The 17,456-nt window shown below is 39.3% G+C and overlaps 1 protein-coding gene across 2 annotated transcripts in view; it reads right to left on the reverse strand.

Moving 5' to 3' along the window:
• The window catches only part of SHTN1 (shootin 1), a 68,688-nt gene that overhangs the window by 42,996 nt on the left and 8,236 nt on the right, over positions 1-17,456 (reverse strand). For both annotated transcript variants that reach the window (XM_072871743.1, XM_072871742.1), the window contains exons 2-5: positions 15,488-15,540; positions 8,002-8,062; positions 3,366-3,460; positions 1,016-1,184 (exon numbers count right to left, since the gene is read on the reverse strand). In XM_072871743.1, coding sequence (XP_072727844.1) covers positions 1,016-1,184; positions 3,366-3,460; positions 8,002-8,062; positions 15,488-15,540 — 378 coding nt within the window. The remainder of the gene's footprint in view (positions 1-1,015; positions 1,185-3,365; positions 3,461-8,001; positions 8,063-15,487; positions 15,541-17,456) is intronic.

A 17,456-nucleotide genomic window follows, 5' to 3' on the forward strand; every position in this document is an offset into this window, starting at 1 on the left:
TGTGGTGTGGATCACACCATTCTCTGCCTCTTTTTCTACAACTATAGGATGGAAAACTGCTCATTATAGAAGGGTACTATGCCATCTTATTTCTTGGGTGGGATTTTTTTTAAAGCATTTTTACAACACTTGGGTTTTTTTGTCAGTGATACTTTGTATCACTTCATTGAGGCTGCTGCATTCAAACAGAAAACAATTAACAAGGTCAGGCTGAAAGTTCAGGACAGCTGTACTTAAGACATCATTTGCTATTGTAACTTACTATCAGAAAAAAGTGAAAGATTTTTTTTAAAAAGTAAACCACTTAATCTCTCTGTCTGTCACCAAATGCAGAATGTGGGCATTCCCCTTTTTTGGAATGCATACAGAATCACAATGACTTCATCACAGAGTTAGATGAGAAAGGAAGGTAGATTTTGGATTACAGAAATACAAATTGCCTTTCAAAAAAGAACCATAAATTTCTTAATAAAGTACAGATTTCTCTTATGAATGTATTTCCATGTTCCCAAGCTTTGCTGTTTTACCCAGTACAACAGTCCCTTTTTAAGTTGCTGTTTGGTAATAGCTCTGGAATATCAATGAAGTTTGTGCATACAAAGGTAGATAACGGAAATAGAAATGGAGAGTCCTGCTTACAAGCTTTGAAATAGTGACATTGCAGTTGAAGCAATACCAAGGTGACCTTGTCCTTCTGCTTAATGTCTACTTTGTTAAGGATCTGAGGAAATTTTTCTTTTACTGACTCAGTAACATTGAACTCTCTTAGCCGTGTAGATCTCATTTTCCTGTTGCATTGTAACTTACTTTGCAGGCTGTATATACCCCATATACATCACACAGTATCACTACAAGCCTACCATGTTCTTACAGTCTTTCCCGGAAATCCTTTCATGACCACTCTCAGAAGCATGACTCGGAGCCAGATGGATGTCTGGTCCAAACCAATACTGCCACTCTTTAGACAACTTTTGCCTTCCTTGTATGGTGGTGTAGGCTCAGCAGCAACGCTCACCTTTTATTTGCTGCTGACAATGCATAGAATTGCATGATCCAGAGTTAGCTTCTGTATCTGTGGATGAATCGTCTTCATCAATATTAATCTCTTCAGTGATAATTTCTGGGCCCAGTTTTGCCATATAAAGCATACTAATTCTTTTCAAGGTCTTATTTTCTTTGTTCAGCTGAAAGTTGAGAAGCACAAACAGTAAGAAACTAGTTAGTCTGTCTTTAAGTTGCCGTGCAAGAAAAAAAAGTCAACTGTTTTTTTTTTTTCTCCCTTATCATTAAAAGTTCTATCAAACAAAGATGACAAAGTGACATTAGATTAAATGCTCCATTCAACATTAAGATGGTCTGAAGATGGGAAGCTTGTCCTCTTCCTCCTCTGAGGAGGCTTGAATTCAACATGATGCTTCAACCCTGCCTTTCTTTCCTCTCAGGTACTTCTGACTAATAAATACCCTGTGTAGGTTCAAATCAAATCAACTATCAAGCTTACTTAATGCTACGCATTCTTTCAAATAGCTGCTTCAGCTCATTACCTTTAAGCATGTACTGGTATCAACAGAAGCCCTAACTGAATGACCTGAAGAAGGGCCTGTGTTCCTGAAAGCTCATCTGGTTTTGCCAGCTATATCAATTGGTCAAATAAAAACTCTTACCTCCTCCTATGCCCTTATTTTGCTTATAAGCTACAAACACCACAACTACTATGCTCCCAGTCACAGCAGAATTACCTCAAAATTCTTTTGAATTCTTTTCAGTTCTCAGGAATCATTACTCTAGAGTTAATATACATAAGATGAAAGCCATATCATAAACCAATTCTTTATTGGTCAAACCACAAATCAGAAACCACTCTGGGCTGGATGCTTGAACACATGCCTGGCTGGTGGATGATACAGAAAAAGTTCTGTAATGCGTCTCTGTCTTGACCAAGGTGCCAGGAAAAACCGAACAACAGGGATTGCTGCAAATGTTTCACTCTCACCATTTCTCTCACTGTCCCGCATCTAGACACCACATGCCAGCAGCTCTCCACAAGCTCAGCACAGTCTCAGGGGTGTTCAGGAATATGTTGGGGTGATTGCCCACCCACCAGCCAAGCATTCCCTGCATTCAGGTCTAAGAATGAGGCTCGATTTTCTACTAGTGACGTACAACATGTTGAAGTCAATGTGCACTTCAGAAGCCCAATATTTACCTTGAAATAAAACGTATGCTGAATAGTTAGGCTGACCCTGAAGTTTTACCTAAACAATCATCTTTGCTCCCCCCTTTCCTCAGCCCCCCAACTACAAGAGATTTACTCAAGACCTTCTTCATCTCATTCCCAAAGAATGAAACTGAGCAAGTGGGAAGGGTGGTGTAAGGATCCTTATTTAGTCAGCTCACAGCAACAAACAAATCAGTTTTGGCAAAGCAGCCCCATGGGGTAAAGCTAGTCTTTGAACTGCCCCTGTACGTGCATTACAGGAAAAGTGCAGAGAAGAAGAAAAGTTGCATAAATACATTCATTTTCTTACTTATATGCTGATTGTCTATCTTATGAATTCTAATATAGTGTCATTATGCAAACAATTAAGTAAATACCTCCAGAAAGTACATTGTTAATGCATCTAAATTAAACTGATTTCTTGCTGGTGTGATTTTTACCATATCTAAGGATGTACTTTGGGCAGGGGATGGGGAGGAGTAAAAAAAAAAAAAAGAAAAAAGGAAAAAAAAGGCAGTCAGCATTGCTAATGAAATTTGGTTCAAAATTGCTGTAATCCATTTTCTGATGAAGTGGCTCAGATGCATTTTACACAACCAAAAATATATAACAGAGAGATAAAAACATTCTTTAATAATAATGCACTTCTGATGAGATGGAATATAGAAAATTACACACTTGCTAAATTCATCAGACTAGACGCAATCAACAGAGCAGCGGAGGTCACCTTTCCTCTGCCCTCGCTTTGCTTTCATAAACAATCACCTGAAATGTTATGCAGTGGTTGACTTTTTCCATTTGATTTAGACACTGAAATGCTCATTATTGTTTTATATCTCACACAGGACAGTTCTACAACTTGTTTTCCATTTAACCTAAATGCATACAAAAACTAGACATCAAGATGCTGGTCCATGACTTACTGTTCCAAAAGAGAAACTAAATTAAAACAAATATTTTTTTCTTTAAAGGAAGGAATTGTATTTCGCATCTTGCATATGGCTTATAGTTTTTGCCACTTCAAAACAATTTCACAGATCCACAAGATTATACGAAAGCATATATGGGACATGTATACAATCTCAAGTTAAAAAAATAAAAATAAAAAAGAAATCGGATGAAACAGAATCACCATAATTCTTCTCACCTTAGAAGCCAAAGCCTCAGCACTTTCACGGCACGTCTTCTCAATTTCAAGATGGTTCTGAATACAGTTTACTTCCTCAATAACCATGTGAGAAACTAGGGGAAGAGTTTAAAAATTAGTCAGTATTTTCCTGCATTTGACACATGCAGTTGACACATGCATCCCATGATCAGAAATATTATATCTTTTTCTGTCAACTTTCTATGTAAGCATTTCAAATACAGGGAAGTACATCCTTAGATAATCTCCATGGATAGGAACTGTTCTGAACATTGAATATCTGGTTCATTGCTTTAACCAACTCTCTCAAGCCATGTCTGGAGCATTAGAGGGGGAACTGGAGAACTGAGCATAAACTTATGGAAGTAGAAGGCCAGCAGGAGCCTCCCTGACCATAGTCATTCACCATCTTTATTTCATTAACACTTGAGGAATCAGAGTCAGACCACTAGGATTGTCCCTTCAGATTGCCATCATAATCCTCTTGCAAATTTGGTATGGACACCGTTTTCAGAAGACTGGAACCTTGATATTTTTAAACAGCAAGATTAACTCAGGTGTCTTACAAAGATTATTTTCATCTTCCGGTCTTCAGGTTTATATGGTATTTTAAGTATCGTCACACTTGCTAAACACACTGTACAAGAAAAGCTGCAGGATGGACATCTAGCACAGGCTTGGTGCAAGTTGAGTAGGAAATGGAGTTAAGTGGCCAAAGCCTCCATATTTTTGTAGTACATCCTACAGCACATACTCCACTGAAGTCAAATCATTAGCACAGCCCAGTTCCTTCTTCTGGGTCTGCCCCATCAGCTTCGGTGCTAGCTGCAGCAGCTGGGATACACCCTGATGGATGCAATCCTGATGGAAACTCAACACTGCTCGCACTGCCCCATTTTTGACAACCTCAGCTGAATCACCCAAGTTCTGTATTACTACATGGCTGTAATGTCCCAACTGTTTCTTATTTAAAGTCTCTCTATGCTTGAGCATTCCCTAAAATAAGCACTGTGGTCTCACACCCTGCCTTCACAGCCCTACACAGATTCAGACACCAGCATGCACACATGGACACACACAATCTTCCGTGAGACCAGGGCCAAGAGCGAGCTGCCTGACTGCATCTGAAATACGTGCCTGTGCTACTGTATTTGATGTCACAGCTGGAAGAGCAAGAGACACATCTGTCCTTTGCACTTACAGGATCCCTTTTACCGCAGTGGGTACACATCGCTATATTGAAGACACGCAATATTCCTAGAGTGACCAAAAAGTTATGGAACAAATCTTACTTTGTAACATAGGATAGCAATGTGAGTTAGAGGACATTTAAAAGCCCAGATGTGTTTTGGCTTGCAGTTCCTCTCAATTTCCAGTCGTACATAGGTACTTAACTAGTGTTGAAAGTCATCTTCTAAGTGACAAGCTTCAAGTCACACAGGGGATCTGGAGCAAAGCAGGAAACCCAACAATAGTTTCCCATTCCTCAGTCTAGCACCTTGCGCATTGACGCAACTCCTCCTTGGCTCCTGGCACCCTTATTCATCCTAAGCAGCACCCTGGACCCTAATTCTGCAAGTCATTTCATGGTGCAGATTCCTTTTCAGCCCAGTGTCAGGATTTCAATGTGCAGAAAGGACTATTCACAGCTGAAAATACTTTGGAGCAGGAACAAGGCTCAAAGAATATAGTGTAAATATGGAGGACTTTTTCTAGTATCTCCTTTCATTTTCATGAAGATAGGCTTTAAAAGCTAGTGATTTCATACCACTAGGTAGAAGGTCCCCCCTGCCCTCTTCCAAGACTTTTACCTAAAAACTGAGGAGAGATACTTAAGTTCTCTTTGATTTGCAGAGGTCATCTTAATGACTACAAAACCGGACTTTAGGATAGGAAAAAGCAGGCTGTTAACAAGTGTTATTTATTGATACTTAGTCAACATTAACTAACATTTTCATGAATAACATAGTAAAACAACAATACATTGGAGTTTGCTGTCAAATCAGTAGCTGCTTTCAAGAAACAAGTTCTACAAAATATGAGCAGCCAAAAAAAAAAGCAGGGCAGAGTATGGGAAATCTTGGTCCAAATACTACATTCACACAAAGTCTTCTAACAGCAGAGCAACCACACCTCTTTCTTTGGTTGTCTTTTTATTTCCATTTTTTCTGGCTTTGGAGAAATTACCTGCTCCAAGCATCCCACACCAGCTGATATATTTAATTTCAGAGAGGAAAAGCTTCAGGTAGTACATGCCCATATCTCTTCTGTTTTCATTCTACCTAGTTCTGGGAATTTGGAGTAATGAAATGCTTTGGGCAGGATGAGGGAACAGTGGAGATACAGAGCTGCTCCCATTTTACAGACAGGAATCTAATGGCCTCAAGCAAGGCTAAAGTTAGGAGACAAGGATTGGGCTCACATGGCAGAACTAGGGATTACTTTTGGTTCATTTAAACTTAATTAACCTGCAATTATGATTAACTCAGGGGAAAAAAATCTTTCCAAATTAAATACAAAAATATATTATTTCCTAAGTCTGTCCAAAGTTCTTATTATGTCAATATTAAAATTCATAAAGCAGCACTAAGTGGCCTGAAACATCTCTAACCTTGACAGTTTTTTTCAGGGGTAATAATAATCCGCAGCAAATGCAGGCCAACCAAAAACCACTTAACTAATTAGTAGTTGCAGTCACCGAGAAAACATGAATCAACACTGTTATTACAAGTGGCACATTTGAGTGGCATCTAATTATGACTTGATGAGCACGATACTTGCATTATCAACATTACTACTGCATCCCATCAGGGACTAAAAGCTGCTGATGGCATTGACTGCGAGAAACTCCCACTCAATGGTACTGCAGCACCCAACAATCTCCTTGGCAGGGGCACCCTCACTAAATGACATGTTAAGCGTAATTACTGGTAGACATTGTAAATAAACAGGATTGGAAGTGAAAATTGTACCAAGTGCATAAGACACAATCTGACACATTGGAAGTGGCAGCCTTAATTGAGAGTTTCTTTGACTGCTCAAGATCATTTCAACTGCATTTCTCGGAGGACAGTGATTATAACTGTGGAGACAGACGGCATAATGGTATCAGCACTGCTGACAGAGCAGTGAATTAAATTGTATCTGCTGTTGTGTGAAAGCCTTGATGAGAGGTACAGATCCTTAGTGGTCTTATCATTATAACACAATGGTCATGTTGTCATCAACCTTGCTGGCTCCAATTGAAAAGAAATGATTGTGTGTTGAAGCTTTCCCCCCCACCACCACCTTCTATCTCTTGTGCTCAATAGAACCAATTTTCAGAGAGCTATGAAATCACGCAATAGGGCCTAAAATGCAGCTGCTTGGCATACAAACGGGGCCCCATTAAACTGGAATCACACACAATATGTGTTTATGCCAGGAGAACAAATAGAAGCTGAGTACAGGCCAAGTTTATTCACAGACACAAAGCCGATGTAGCTCTTCATCAATATAATTGCCTTTTATATTGTCGTTTAAATAATGGGCTCTATTATTGCCTTAAAATCCTAATATTCCTGGCATTTTATCACTATGTTTACAAGGTATGTCCTTTAAAAATGTGAAAGGAAGATAAAAGAAACCTATAAAATTTTACAACATCAAATATTACTTCAAATTTTAAGTCTTAACTACTTGACATTTTCTGCCACACGCTGGTATTCCTTGTATCATAACAAAAACAAAACAGGCTGCAATTTTTTCCAGAGGAATTAGAATTCTTAGAGAACATTCTTGCCTCACAGAACAGTTATCTAAGATCATTTAAGGCAGTATATGAATACTGTTGATTTTAGATTATTTTCCATAATTGTATCACATGAACAATTATAAAATCAAAGTGAGCAAATTCCTCTATTAACACAGTCACACAGAAGTATAGACCATGTGATTTCCTTCTCCTGCATTAACTTCATCCACATTTCGTTGTGCAGTTCACCATACTGGCACAAACCAGACATAACAGACCACAATCCTATTGTAATTGTCTCTTCTAAGGAGCTATTCCACTAGGATACTTCCACTCCCATTAGATGTGCTTTGTTGCTTCCAGACACCATACAGTTTCAATAGAACCATTACCATAAAAGTGTAAAACTGAATATTGACATTCTCACAGCCCAGACAAGACAGAACTTGCTCTAAAAATTATCAAGAGACAGCAGCTCATCCTAAAAGCCTTTATTGGTGTGTCTATGCTTAAAGTAATTTTACTCCTTCTTCATGGAAAAATTACCATTATTGTTATCAGTAACAATCTCAGCAATAGGGTTAGATCCCACTCAGTTCAAGCATATATCATTCTAAAAGTCACTTGCAGAATCCAGGTGAGATAGAGACACATTTGTGCCACTGTATCCTCACCACTTTGCATCTTAAGAATGGCTACCTGTGTCAGAGCGTATAAATGCTGTGACAGCAGTTAGTCTGACAATGGTCAAAGTCTCACTGGATTAACTCCTTAAAACAAGACTTTGAAGGAGAAACAGCAAGTGGACCTGAATCTCAGCATTCTTAACACTGCTGTAGAGTATGCAGAGTGATGTTCATAACTCTCTATATCAAAAAATTCCCACTAATATTATGAACTTACTTTTCTGAAACTCCTCCAGTTTTTTGACAGCCTCATCTCGTTCTTGCTTGATTTTGTCACACTGTGGGAGAAGAGAAAATTGAAACGAAACACTGATCCCAGTTATTTCATTAGCAGTCAGTCACAACATGCAAAATCAACAAAGATCAATTGCTGGCATAATAATGTACAGAAGCCTGTCAAAGCATCATTTCTTTTTGCTCTCAGTCATGTAAGATCAATGGAAGCTATGCATAAAAAATTCATTACCCAGAGTATTTCCTAACCAAACTGGCAAGTTGTACTTGATTTTAGGTTCCAATTCAGAGCTACTCTGAAAATATTTTAGAAGAGCCACATTATCCAAAACTGATATCAAGTCATCCATGTTCCACACGAGAGTAAAAGCAATACTTTGCATGTCAAGAATATGCTTTAAATCTAGTTTCTTTAACACAAATAGACTTGGAAAAGAGGCCTGCATTTCTATACCTACCATGTGCAGGGAAAACCTCAAAGCCAATAAACAGGGACACGCTGTTCAGTTTCATAACATCATGAGCAAAGGTGCAGCCTTGTAGAGGAGAGGACACTCATTTTCTTTGGGGATACTTTGGACATACTTTGAGGATTTCCCATCACCCCAGTTTTATTAATTTTGGGGTTAATGCTAATACTACACAGGGCCGCAAACACTGATCTTACGATGGAAAGGTTTCTTCAAAGAGAAAGAATAAAACAGACATTAAATAGACTTCTCTAAGAAAACCCCTTCTATAAGCAAATGAAAGAACTCAAAGAAATGAGTAAACTTCACAAGAGACACGGTCAGTGATTAACCACACTGTGAAAAACACATGACTCGGAGGGAAGTATGACTGGCACGCAACGTGTCTTACACACACGGCTTACCAGACATCCTTCCTCACATGCAGCTGTGTACGTTCACAGTAATAAATCAACGTAAGACCATGAGTTAACTTCTGGAAGAGATCTCTGTGACTGAGCTCCTTGCAGTGTAACTGCAATTACAAGGATACCAGTCACTGAAACTGAACTGGGAAAAAAAACATGAAATGGTTTTGCTTGATTTTCAGTTTTTCCACGAGGACCCACTTTGAGTTAGCTGGGAATGGAGCCTGCTGTTAAGTAACAAGAAGGGGAAGAGCCCGATTCAAAGGCAGCCAAATTCAAGAGAGCTCGTCTATCAGCTCTGGAGGATCTTGGATGAGGCCCAAAGAAGGATCTGCTCTTGGGCAAGGAGAGGATGCCATTGGTGTCGCCTCAGGGGCAGCCTCCACGCAGGCTTTGGAAGCCGTTGCTGATGGCTATCTGTGGGAGCAAAAGGAGCTGCACTCAACAAGCAATCTCTCTTCTCATGGCGCTGGGGTGATGAGGCAAGGGACAGCGGCTGCATAGAGGGGACAGGTCAGTCACCAGCTGCTGTAAAGGTCTGTGAAACAAGGAAGAGCTGCAGGAGCAAGACGTGCTGAGCAAGCAGCGTGAGGACTCACCGTTTCATCTAGCTCTGTTAACAAAGAAGCTGTTTAAAGAATCTTGCACAGGAGAGGTGGGGAAGGGAAATCTGTGCATGAATCTTGCTGCCCTCTCTCTCAGCTTTCTCAGGAAAAGTTTGCCTTACCTTACTGGCAGAAGTGCAGTCTAAGAACAGCAGGCAGTAAAAGACGCAGAAAGAAAGTATTTCTGATTGTTCCTACAGAGCACAGCTCTGCTACAAAAGGGGGATCAGTGTGAGCTGCTGCCTCTTTGTATTTTACAAGAGAGACACTGTAACTGCACTGGCATACTTCACCCACGGATTTTTCTGCACGCTGCAAGCTTTCAGCCCACTGCACGTTAAGTGAGCAAGAGCTTTTAATGCTCCATTTAAAAACCAGGAAGATTAGTATTTTAAGGATCTGATCTGTTGCCTATGGAAGTCAACAAGACACTTTCCTACTGATGGAAACCTTGATGGTAGAGGATGCAGTACACTCCCTATCCCAATGATAGGAAAAACTTTCGAAATCCTCCAGCAACATGCTGTAAGGTGTAACAGCTTTCCCTGTGCAGCAAAAGGGGAAGTTAAATGGCCTATTCCACTTCCCCTTGAGTGCTATTTGCAGAGAGAGCTCCATTTGGACCACAGCAAGCTGACTCTTCTCCTGATAGCTACGCATGTTTCTCGGCACAATCAGGGTCTGTAGGTTTGGGTCTCTGCAGAGCAATTCCTGCTCCCAGTTGCAGCTTTCTTTTCTGAATATTTTCCTTTCACTGCTACTGTGCTTCAGAGTGAAAGAGCAGGAAGAAAAGGAGAGCGGGAGATTGTTGCCCTTGCCGAAATGATCAATGGAAAGCACTTTGCCTTTTGTCTTGCAATCAAACCTGTGCAAGCAGAGCTGTTACAAGTACTACCAAAAAAACCTAGTTTATCTCCAATTTAGCTAAGAATTAGAAAAAGTTGAGATTGTCTTTAACTACTATTACTGTTTAAAACTGTAAAGTTATGCAAACAAAATATTCATATAAAGCAATTAAGTTTCATAATAAAAAGCAGTCACCCCTTAAAATAAATTGACCTTACCTTTAAAACAGGAGTTTAAAAATACCAAAATTTAGAATTGTTAGCTGCTCTCAAAAAGCTGCACAGAAGCCTTCAAAATTCACAACCTCACTTTTCAAAAAAGCACTTTGAGGCATATACAGTAGAATTGTTAATTGACAAGAATATCATTAATCCTAAATGTTAAAAGGTAAATAGCATAACATTACTATAACGTCTACTGTTCACTTTTCACATTCAAGTGCATGCAACTGTTGAGAAGAAACAGTTTTCAAGTATTTACTAAGTCTCCCCTTGTCAGTATTAACAGATAGCTCCATACTCAAAGAGTACTCTCAAATGAAAAAAAAAAGTCAATAACTCCTGGATTGTCAGTCATTTTTCTGTTTTTAACTTTATTTTGTTAAAAGTTTCAGGTTCTCTGCAGAGGAAAATAAGCATTTATACCACTTTATTGACTATATTTTTAATCTAGTATTTATAGCACCATTATGCCAATAAAAAACAAAGGTAATAGATAATATTCCCATTCCAGTCCTGAACTAGCTATAGGAGTCAATGATAATTTCTTGGCAATAAAAAGACATTGTATCTGTATTTTTAGAAACAAATAACAGTTTAGTTTCCAAAATTCATTTTGTGCATAACTCCTTATGATTTTTCATCTTTGCAGGAGCAAGTTCAGGAGCTTTGCCAATTCCACTCAATTTCCGAGTTTTGCCTTCCAGGTACACAAGACACAAGGCAATACTTTCATTCCTAGCATGCAGAACTGATATGCTGACTACTTATGAGTAAATTATGTACATGTCAATGATCCATGTTCAAACCAAATACTGTATATATAGTGAGATGAATAGCAGTACATGAACTTGGCCTGCACTTGGAGTTAGCACAATACCAGGCTAGTACCATGTCATCATGGGAACCTGACACTACAACGTGACGTTGGGAAGTCGATGCACACAACCACCTGGAAGCCTGTGAATACACAGGTCTCCGCACACCCGCTCCCACCAGCCTAATGACTCTTTGCCACTAATTCCAGGGAAGCCTGGGTTTCTTGCCTATTCTCTTCTAACAGGCTTCTTTTTTGCCAACTATTTTGCACATAAGCTCCTACTGACTTCATAAAGGGCCTTCAAAGGGCAAAAACAAGAAGGAGATTGTTCAGTGCAGATATTGAGATGCAAGAAGTTCACGTAGTAGCCATATAGTCAATTAAGCCATTGCTAAGCAACACAAGATACATTCTTTCCCATTTACACAGATTGTGAAATTTATGCAGATTTAATGCTTGTTCTAAAATTATGAGTTTGGTACAGTGCTCAAAAGTATCCTATGACATTTGCTATACTCTACTTACAGAAAGAATGAGCATGTCATCAAGGCAGAATCCCTTCTCTGTTCCCATTTGGTGACAAAACATATAATCCACTCTATACATGTGCTTTAACAGAGCAAACATCATGAATGATATATCAGAGATACAGTATTACACCTACTGTTTTGGAAAGCTGCCTTGCTTTTTTTTTTCCCCTACTGGCAGCATGACAAAACACTGTCAAAACCAGTGTTCAGAGTCATTTCTGTCTGATTAGCAAGTAGTCAAATATTTATTCATGATCTGACTCTGAATACGTCAGAACTGCATATTAAATTATCTACATTTGTGTGCAACTGAATGTTAGTTATCTATTTTTGGGGGACTGGTATGCATGTTTAGTTGGCTACTTCAATTAAAACGATGCCCTAAGAGAAGTAATCTACCAATGTCATTTTTGCTCCAGTTTTTGAAAGTATTTAAAAATACTAATAAAAAATATCCCTGCACGAATTTTGTCAGAGACCCCACCAGAGGTCTCCAAATTGGCAGTTTAGCAAGGCAATGAGGAAGAGACACTGCGTATCAAAGATCTGATATTTTGCTCCTGAATTTTCATGGTTATTAGCATCCTTTTAAGCAGCAGTGCTTTGAACAAAGTAATCTATGTAAAAGTCAATTTACTTTCTAATCTTAAGAAAAAAATAAGGAACAAAGAGCATAAATTTTCAAAAATTAAACTTACATCTTGTTTTAAGTTAGCTGCCTGTTATGCACCAAGTTCCATGTTTCTAATATAAATTCAGATCATTTCTCCATGACACAGCTCATCTTTCAGAGACATACAAGTGTACTGGTGACTTAGAAAAAAAGTTCACTGAATGTGTCAAAAGGACATACATACAGACTGCTATCTAACACCTGTGTAGTACTTTCCACAAATAATCTGCAAATCGTTTCCTAAAAAAATTAATTCTCTCTTCTCTTCCTCCTATCGACGCAATTATGTGACCACAACTGATACAGAGGAAGCCTTTGCTTACACTCATACTGACAGACAGTAGCAGAAACTGGAACAGAAGTTACCCACAACTTCCCAGACCCACAGGCAGAGACAGTCTGTGCGATACTTCTTTCAATACCAGGTTTGATCCTGCAAAGCATAAACTAGGGTACAAAGTTAGAGAGACGCTAACGAGCTTTCAGGATTACCCAGCCCTGCAGTAACAAAAGGAATAGTTTCTTCCAGTACTGTAAGCAAACATAACCATGAACTCTGTATCAGTAGATTCTTTTTTTTGTAGAAGAAATGCACTTAGGGCCTCACACTTAACCACTTGTGTCCAAGCACTTAAACAATTAAGCAGGACTGCTTACACAAGCACACCAATTTGCAGGATGGAGGTTCTTGGATGGAGAATACTTTCATAACAACTGAAAATCCTCCAACCCTGAGCACGTGCTTAACTAATTTGCCTGACTGGGGATGTAATCCCCATGTGTTCAGGGTTGGAGGATTTTCAGTTGTTATGCAAGTATTCTGAAAAACATCATACCAGCCTTCAGAAGAAACACACAGGAGTGGCTAGAGATATGCAGTTAATGCAGTTACAGGAAAGAAGTCTTGTGAGAGAGAGGAGCAAGGAACAAAGAGCAGAATGCAAGAAAAAACCTCAGAACACCTAATTTCATCTCAATTTTGGCAATAAAATTTTTCAATGCAATTGCCTTTGAAGACAAAAATTTTCTAAATAAAAATGCAGCTCAAGAAAAGCCTCCTCATTCCCCCCACCCCAAACAAAGCTTTGTTGAAGAAACACCAAAGCTCGCAGGACCTGGGTTCAGAGCAAAGCTGGGGAGCCTGTTTTTCATGCAGTCGGCAGTCCTGGTGTGGAACTCCAAACTGTGATGGAAGTCAACAAGCAGTACAGGCTTGGGGGGGACAGGACAAATTCAAGGAAGAGAGCTATGGAGGGCAGAACACACTGAAACCACATGCAGCTGAGGAAGTCCCCAGGCTGCAAGTGGTTTGGAGACCAGAAGAGTACTCTGTGGAGGTGTTACACATGCTCTTACAACTCCTTCCTCTCTGTTGCTGTCAGAGACAGGATACTGGGCTAGATGGACTCTTGGTCTAATCCAGTTTCATTCTCCTTTTCTTCTGAGCACTGAACTGCCACAGTCTTCCAAACAGCAAAAACAGCACAGATTTCCTGGGACATCTGAGGCTCTGGTGTAGGACAGCACAGTGGGAATGCAGCAACAAGCACAGTAAAAGATACAAGAAGGTCAGCGGGTAGGAGGGAGTGAAGCACAATATGCTGAGCTCAGTGGAAATACACGTAATCATTGCTGAAGTGTAATGTGAAGATAAGCTTCAATTTTTCTTTAATAATAAGAAAGTAGTTAAGGACAAGGTCTTCCCAACACAGCCTTGAACTGCAACGTTTATAACAACTGGACTAAACGTGACCCTTCAGAAATGACTTCACAAAACGCTAAATTAAACCTACATGCCTTGGCAGCTAACAGGGATTTGAAAACTAACATGTTTCTTGCATCTTCAGCTCATTAATACTGGAGAAAGGAGAATTTTTTGTTTACAATACAGTGTAGCACTGACTCCTCTGCCATCCTCACTATCTAGAACTGATAAGAGGCTTTTACTGGCCACAGTTTCTTTTGGCAGGTATCTGCTAAAAACCTTTTGCTCATTGACATGGATTTATGCAACACAACACTGACATCAAATCTCTCAGAGTTCTCTGTTCCTGTTGGCTTCCTCGCAGAAAGCAGGTGTGTTGAATGAACAAGAGCCCTGGGTGGGAAGAGCTACCTTACCAAATGTGCTTAATTTTACTACTAGGAAGACAACATATCATAATTACAATGAACAATCTAGCAAGCGGTCATTACTTCTTACTCCAGTTATCTCTGAACATTAAAAAATGAAGCCTGCAGTAATGTATGAAGTTGAGCCCATACATTCAAAGCCTCTTTTCAAGTTGGACAGGCACACAGATTTCACAGAAGGGTATGTGATACGCTGCAAATCTGTTCTATGATGCAGTACCATTCTGTAAGTTGAGATAAGACATCTTGCTCTCCTATTAAAAGTTGGGGGGGGGGGGTTGGGAGGTGGGGCAGGGAGAAAGACTTCAAATACCTTCAGAAATCATATTCCTATATTCTGAATTTTCAGAAGGGCTGGGTGAGGGGAGGAGTTGTTCTATTTTCTTTTCAGTAAGTTCCACTGTGCAAATCAAGTTGTAATAAAACAAGGTTTAGATCCAAGAGAAACAAGTTTTCCTAAGAATATCTAAACACTTGAGTTGGTCTATGCTTACACTGTAACCATATGCAAACTGGCTATAGCAGCAATAAATTAATATATATATATACATTTATAACAGCTTTTATGGAGTATGACAGCTAGAATAGCTGCTGGGAGTTGCACTCATTGCTCCTTAATACATATAGGTATACAAGTAGTACTTATGAGTGACACTGTTGTAAGTAATCAGCTGAGCTCACAAAAGCAGACAAGAACCTCCCATAGCCAATAAGGTATTCTGATATTTAGCATTTTAGTATTAAAGAAATAATCAATAGATACAAACCTCCTCTTTCGTTTTCTTATTCTCTGCTCTAAGCTCTTCATATTCGCCAATAGCTACACAAGAAAAAAAAAAGAAAAAAGTTAATATTGCAGTACCTCCTTTACCCAAATTAGGTCTCTGTTTCATTCATTTTAAAGCTCTTCTGGCTATCTACACAGACTTCTTAAATAACATGGGTCATAAACTTCATTAGTAGCCTTTGGATGAACTGGATATCCTTTTAGAATTGAAGTAATTGGAAAGTGTCTGAAAAAGATGGTGGCTCCCAAAACAATCAATTTTTGATCAATGAAGAGTTAAACAACCTTATTGATTGAGTTCAAAAATTACAAGGTGAATGTACTGGCTTGCAGTCACCATTTTAAACCCACACTGGCTCAGGTTACAGATCAATGCTAGAAAGCATGGTTAATGCAATACTGTTACACATATAGAGTAGCTGAGCACCTTTATTTATTTATTTATTTATTAACATTTTCTTCCAACAAGAGTCCTATGAGAGATTTTTTTCTTTAAACTCCACAGTGGAGACATGAAAAGATTGTATGATTTGCCCAAGATCACACAAGAACTCAGCTGCAGGGATCAGCAGGGAAGGGATCAACCTCCAGGATGCTGGAAGTCCATCGTTTCAAACCAGTAAATAATATGCAGAAACAATCGATCAGCTACCAATTAAGCTTCCAGTTTACTGTGTATTTTCGTGTGCCCTTCTTAAACTTTTTATTTTACTACCTTAGGGACGTGCCATCATTGCTCCAACTTCCCAATTCTATTGTTCTTTCAGTGCGTCCCATATGGGCTGTTTGGCCTTCCAGACCACAGAAATTTTATTATCACTGAAAAGAAGCCGAATACACCTCCAAGCCTTAGAGAAACAAACCTTGCTAGAAAGGAACATTTTTCAGTCTTTAAGATGCATACTGCAAGAATAAAATGAGAGGGCTGTTGACATTACTCTACATCTTACTGCAGCCCCTCAGTATCTGCACAATTTTTTTCTTGTACCTAACAGAAGTTACACTAGCATACAGGTGTTATTTCAAGCCAACTTAATTAAAACTGGATAAAGGGTATGAATGTATAGTTTTCAGCTGATGATAGCAGAGATGGTGGAGTTTCATCTTAAACTTAACATGTCTTACCTTACATCTGAAGACATGAACGTGTAGAGTCTGGTAGATTAGCCACCTGAAAACCTACTAGCCCTTTCTAGCTTTAGATGGTTAAACTTTTTCAAACAAGAAGCTCTTAAGCTCTTTAATAAATAAAGTTACACTTTACACTCTTGTGACATCCCTCTTCTCCCCCCTCCCCAGTGTTTCAAAATCTGTTGAAATAAAACTAATTCAGCTCACTCCTGAAAGCTACGTCCACAGCATCACTGTTCTGCTTGCCTTCAGCATGCCTATTACTCGCAGCAGCAGCACAGAAGTACCTCACATGTAAAAAAGTCAAATTATCCTAATTCCTCCTTTCTCCAAGATCATTTCATTTTAGAGATGCAGGACTGAGGTGCATGAAGTCTGGAATACAGACAGCAGTATTAGCTCCTGGGCTAGTAACTCAAAACACAGGACTCTGCTCCTCGTGTGCCCAGACCAACAACAGGGAAATGGCAAGACCCTGCAGACTACACTAACTAGAAAGGAAAACTGGAACACCAGAGGAACACCAGAAACCTCTTAGCCAGAATCTCAGCTCTGCTGTTACCAGCAAGCGTTGAAAAATTTGCAGGGCTCTCAAAGAAAAAAAGTTAAATAAAACCACTGAAAACAAAGCCACAGGCCACATGCAAACTCACAGGAAATCTGATAATTTAAACAGATGGGAAAAAAATCCTCACTGCCGCTCGTCCAAGTAAAAAGGTGTATCTAAGGCGTGGAATGAACAAAACCAGGTTTCTTAAAAATGTGCCCTGCATCCCCATGCCAGTAAAGCCAAGGTCTCTCATCCATCCCTTTCCTTT

This window comes from Ciconia boyciana, chromosome 8 (genome assembly GCF_034638445.1).
Source record: "Ciconia boyciana chromosome 8, ASM3463844v1, whole genome shotgun sequence".
NCBI classification, from domain to species: domain Eukaryota; kingdom Metazoa; phylum Chordata; class Aves; order Ciconiiformes; family Ciconiidae; genus Ciconia; species Ciconia boyciana.